Below are 1222 nucleotides of genomic sequence, written 5' to 3'. Positions count from 1 at the left end.
TATGTGCATATATATGTATATATATATATACACATATATATATATATATACATATATATATACATATATATATGTACATATATATATATACACATATATATATATATATATATATCTATGTATGTATATATATATATATATATATATATATATATATATGTATATATATGTATATGGGAGGTCAACCAGCTTCAGCTGCCGGGCCCTAATGTGGATGTGCTGTGCCTTGCTGCATTGCTTCTGACCCTTCTGGGGAGTGGGTAGGAATCAGGGATGACCCTTCACCCACGAGGAACAAAGAGGAATGGGACATAAATGGCTGTATGCCTTGGCTAGCTAACTCCCTTACTACAAGTAGGAAGAGGACTTTTAGTATCTATGCCAATAGACCGATTCCTCAGTGTAATTTGAGTTGATACTGCGACATCTGGCAACTCAGATTGAGGAGAGGACGTAAATAACGCGTCTAGGATGGTGGGAGATCAGTTCCTTGAAGGATACCGAAGTGAGCAGATCGAGAAATAGGCTGAGGTCTGGTTTACGCCCCGAAGGATTTCTCCAACGCCAAGGATTCGCAGTGACAAGTAAATCGAAAGTTCTCTCAAGTTGCAAAGTTTACTATAGTAACTTCTCCCCCCATTCCCCCTCCAAAGAGAGAGAGAGAGAAAGATATGCGACACGAAAGACACAAAATTTTTGGTTCTTTTTTTATGTGGTGAATGAATACAATGATTCAGCGACTTTTTTCCCTACATGTTAAGGGGAGTCCTTTCGAAGACTGCGCATTGCAGAGAATTAGCTGATTTCACAGATGTAAAACGTTAGGTAAAAATTCTTAGTATTATGGGTGCGCTTGGAATATACATGTACATATATATATATACTGTACACACACACACACACACACACACACACACACACACACACACACACGCACACACACACACACACGCATATATATATATATATATATATATATATATATATATATATATATATATATATATATATATATATATATATATATATATATAAGAGGGAGGGTGGAAGGGAGTGAAGTGTATTTAGGGATGGAATGGGTGGGAATGATTTTATGCCTTTTTCATTTTGGCTACCTCCCTTGAAAGGGGGAAAAACCCTTGGTATATGTATGTATGTAAATATATATATATATATATATATATATATATATACATACATACAAGACGAAAATGTAGTAGCA

General features: G+C 35.3%; 1 protein-coding gene across 1 annotated transcript in view; it reads left to right on the top strand.

Moving 5' to 3' along the window:
* Window positions 1–446: 446 nt before the first annotated feature.
* The window catches only part of LOC143019992 (putative kinase-like protein D1044.1), a 9295-nt gene continuing 8519 nt past the window's right edge, over window positions 447–1222 (top strand). The window contains exon 1 of the mRNA XM_076176074.1: window positions 447–584. Coding sequence (XP_076032189.1) covers window position 584 — 1 coding nt within the window. The 5' untranslated portion in view covers window positions 447–583. The remainder of the gene's footprint in view (window positions 585–1222) is intronic.

This window comes from Oratosquilla oratoria, chromosome 38 (assembly GCF_046742065.1).
Source record: "Oratosquilla oratoria isolate Oo_2021 chromosome 38, ASM4674206v1, whole genome shotgun sequence".
NCBI classification, from domain to species: Eukaryota; Metazoa; Arthropoda; class Malacostraca; order Stomatopoda; family Squillidae; genus Oratosquilla; species Oratosquilla oratoria.
Note: the sequence above shows the minus strand (reverse complement) of the source record. Positions and strands in the feature narration are given on the sequence as shown.